This window comes from Guillardia theta (genome assembly GCF_000315625.1).
Source record: "Guillardia theta CCMP2712 unplaced genomic scaffold GUITHscaffold_142, whole genome shotgun sequence".
Lineage (NCBI taxonomy): Eukaryota > Cryptophyceae > Pyrenomonadales > Geminigeraceae > Guillardia > Guillardia theta.
Genome location: NW_005434532.1, coordinates 1 through 2894, shown reverse-complemented (window position 1 = coordinate 2894; position 2894 = coordinate 1). Strand labels below are relative to the sequence as shown.

Genomic DNA, 2894 nt, shown 5'->3' with positions numbered 1-2894 from the left:
GACACCTCGAGGCCGGCATTGAAACCTGAACGGTTCCGACGGTTCCGGGACTCCGACCTGCCGCAGTGCCGGGCCCGGCCCGGCCCGGGCCGGCGCCGGGCTGCAACTGGGAAGGGCCCACTGGCCTCAAGGAAAACGGCGGCCATGGCAGGTAAGGATGTACGAAAGTGGAGTAGGGGAAGGAAGAGCGATGCGAAGGAGGAGAGAGAGGAGGCTCAGGACAGCGGGAAGAAGATGAGGAAGGAGGGAGACGTAGCAGTAAGGAGATAGAGAAAGAACTTGCTGTCTTTTACCATGAAGACCGGACAAGGAATTTCGATGTAGTCGGCAAGACTTGTAATCTTCTTGAAGACGGCTTGAAATAAATGTGATGATACCCCAGCCAGTTGTAATCTTGTTGCTGCAGATGTTAGGTATGCCATGATGCTCGGGCTGGTCGCGTTCAGGACGGCGTCGTCCCTCTCCCTCCAATCTCCCCCTTCCACTCTGGCCATGGTTACCCCAACAGCCAAGTTGACTTCCTCGTGCAAGAGCATGCGGCATTCCAGCATGTGCAGCAGGCCAAAAGATATCCTGCTGGACGGCAAGAAGAGCTCGTCTCCTCCCGGCTCCCTCCTCTCCCTGCGAGGAGGAGGCAAGGAGAAAGAAACCAGCTCCGAGAGCGGTGTCATGGAAAAGCTGGTAGGGGGCGAAGCTCAGCTGCTGTTCGTCGCAGCTCTCTACGGGTCACTCACCGTCTCTTTCCGTCTCCTCTACGCCATGGAGGGCCCTCCCTGCGCCTCCGTCGCTAGTTTCGTGAGAGGGATGATGGCTGCTGCATGCTTCCTCCCCGTCCTCTTGCGGAACACCCAATCCTCCTCCTCCTCCTCTGCCTCCTCTTCTGCCTCCTCCTCCTCCTTCTGGTTGGCAGCATCAGAACTTGCGATGTGGAATCTTGGGGCGCAGGGGCTGCTCAACGTCGGCCTCCTCTTCACCGAGGCCTCGCGCGCGTCGTTCCTGACGCAGACGTCTGTGGTACTGACGCCGCTGGTGGCAATGGTGGGAGGAGACAAGGTGATGGAGGAGGAGGAGGAGGCAGAGGAGGAGGCAGAGGAGGAGGAGGAGGAGGCGGAGGAGGAGCAGGAGGAGGAAGAGGAGGTGGTGGAGGCGGAGGGGAGAGATAAGAAGGGAGGAAGGGAAGGAAGGGGAAAGTCAGAGAGGCGAGGAGGCGAAGGGTTTCGGTTAAGGAGGAGGAGGGGCAGAGGGGAAGGGGTTGGAACGAGGAGGATGCGAGGAAAGGAAGCGAAGCCGGAGGGTAAAAGGATAGAAGATGCAGAGGGAAGAGAAAAGGTCCAGCAGAATGTAGACTAAGGAGGAAGAAAAGGGTTGGAGAACGGGATCTGAAAGGGGAAGGGCATCGAGGGAGAGGGAGAGGAAGAAGATGGGGAAGGGAGATGGAGAAGGATGGGGAGCTCAGATGTTTGTGTTTGACGTCCCTGCAGGTCGGCAAGAACGTTTGGTTCGGCTGCCTTCTGGCCCTTATTGGCGTTGTCACCCTTGCTTCTGCTGAGTCCTCGGCTGCTGCTGCTGCCGCCGCTGGAACTCTTGGTGAGTTGGAAGCAGGAGGAGAGGAGAGGAGAGGAGAGGAGAGGAGAGGAGAGGAGAGGAGAGGAGAGGAGAGGAGAGGAGAGGAGGGGAGGGGAGGGGAGGGGAGAGGAGAGGAGGGGAGGGGAAGCAGGAAGAAGGAGCAGAGATGTGTGATTTATTAGAGGAGGGAACCTTGAAAGCGAAGAGACTAGCTGCTCTGCTCTGTTCGTTTCTTCTCACGATGTTTGGCAGGAGGTATCAACATCGGCGACGCTTTCTGCCTTGCTGGAGCTTTGAGCTGGTCCATGTACATCTTTCGTCTCACCTGCATCATGGAGAAAGGAGGAGACTCAGTCAGGATCCAGGTAGAAATGCTGCTGGTGCTGGTGCTGGTGCTGGTGCTGGTGCTGGTGCTGGTGCTGGTGCTGGTGCTGGTGCTGGTGCTGGTGCTGGTGCTGGTGCTGGTGCTGGTGCTATTGTTGTTGTTGCTATTGCTATTTCTTCAACTCATGAACACTTGACAGGCATGGAAGACAATCATCCTTGGAGGTGATTGCAAGCTGCTGCTGCTCTTGCTCGCCCCCGCTGACGTTCCTCCAGGTCTGTACGGCCTGTGGGCTCTCGCAGATGCTGTGAAAGCTGTTGGAGCCGGACAGACAGTCAGCTCGCTATGGCCAGGTAAAGGAGAGGAGAGGAGAGGAGAGGAGGGGAGGGGAGAGGAGAGGAGAGGAGAGGAGAGGAGAGGAGAGGAGAGGAGAGGAGAGGAGAGGAGAGTAGGAGAGAGGAGTGTGGGAGACAAGAGGAGAGGAGATGGGCAGGGAAAGGAGAGCAAAGGAGGAGAGGGGAGGGGAGGACTAATGAAAGGAGCAGGAGCAGGGAGTTTGACGGCTTGGATCATTCTTCTCTTCTCTGCCGTCGGTCCAGGAGCCATTGCTGATGTCATGCAAGCTCGTGCTCAAGAGAAAGTACCCCGGCCATTCTCGAACCTTCTCCTCCATCTCCATGCCACGACCAAACACTCCTCCTCCTGCCCCTGCTGCTTCTGCCGCTGCCGCTGCTCCGCCCCTCTCCAATTCTTTCGCCTTTGCCCCTTTCCTCATGTAACTTTCGTATGTACTTGCCCTTGCTCTACTTGAGCCTTCTCCTCCTCCCCCCTGCTGGTCCTCCCCCTTGTCCTTCCCCTTGTCCTCCCCCTTGTCCTTCCCCTTGTCCTTCCCCTTGTCCTCCTCCTTTCTGTTCCTCTTCTGATCTCTTTCCTCACCTCAACCTGCTGTCTCCCTTCCTCACTCCTCGCAGGTCAAGGCATCCCAGGCAAATGTCATCCGCTT

The 2894-nt window shown here is 57.7% G+C and overlaps 1 protein-coding gene across 1 annotated transcript; it reads left to right on the top strand.

The window, feature by feature from the left end:
• Positions 1 to 669: 669 nt before the first annotated feature.
• On the top strand, positions 670 to 2702 carry GUITHDRAFT_80436 (hypothetical protein; the record flags this gene model as incomplete). The annotated part of the gene is made up of 6 exons (XM_005821490.1): positions 670 to 1053; positions 1482 to 1587; positions 1822 to 1931; positions 2091 to 2115; positions 2167 to 2244; positions 2431 to 2702. The coding sequence occupies 6 exons, from the start codon at positions 670 to 672 to the stop codon at positions 2700 to 2702; spliced, it is 975 nt and encodes a 324-aa protein (XP_005821547.1).
• Positions 2703 to 2894: the final 192 nt, after the last annotated feature.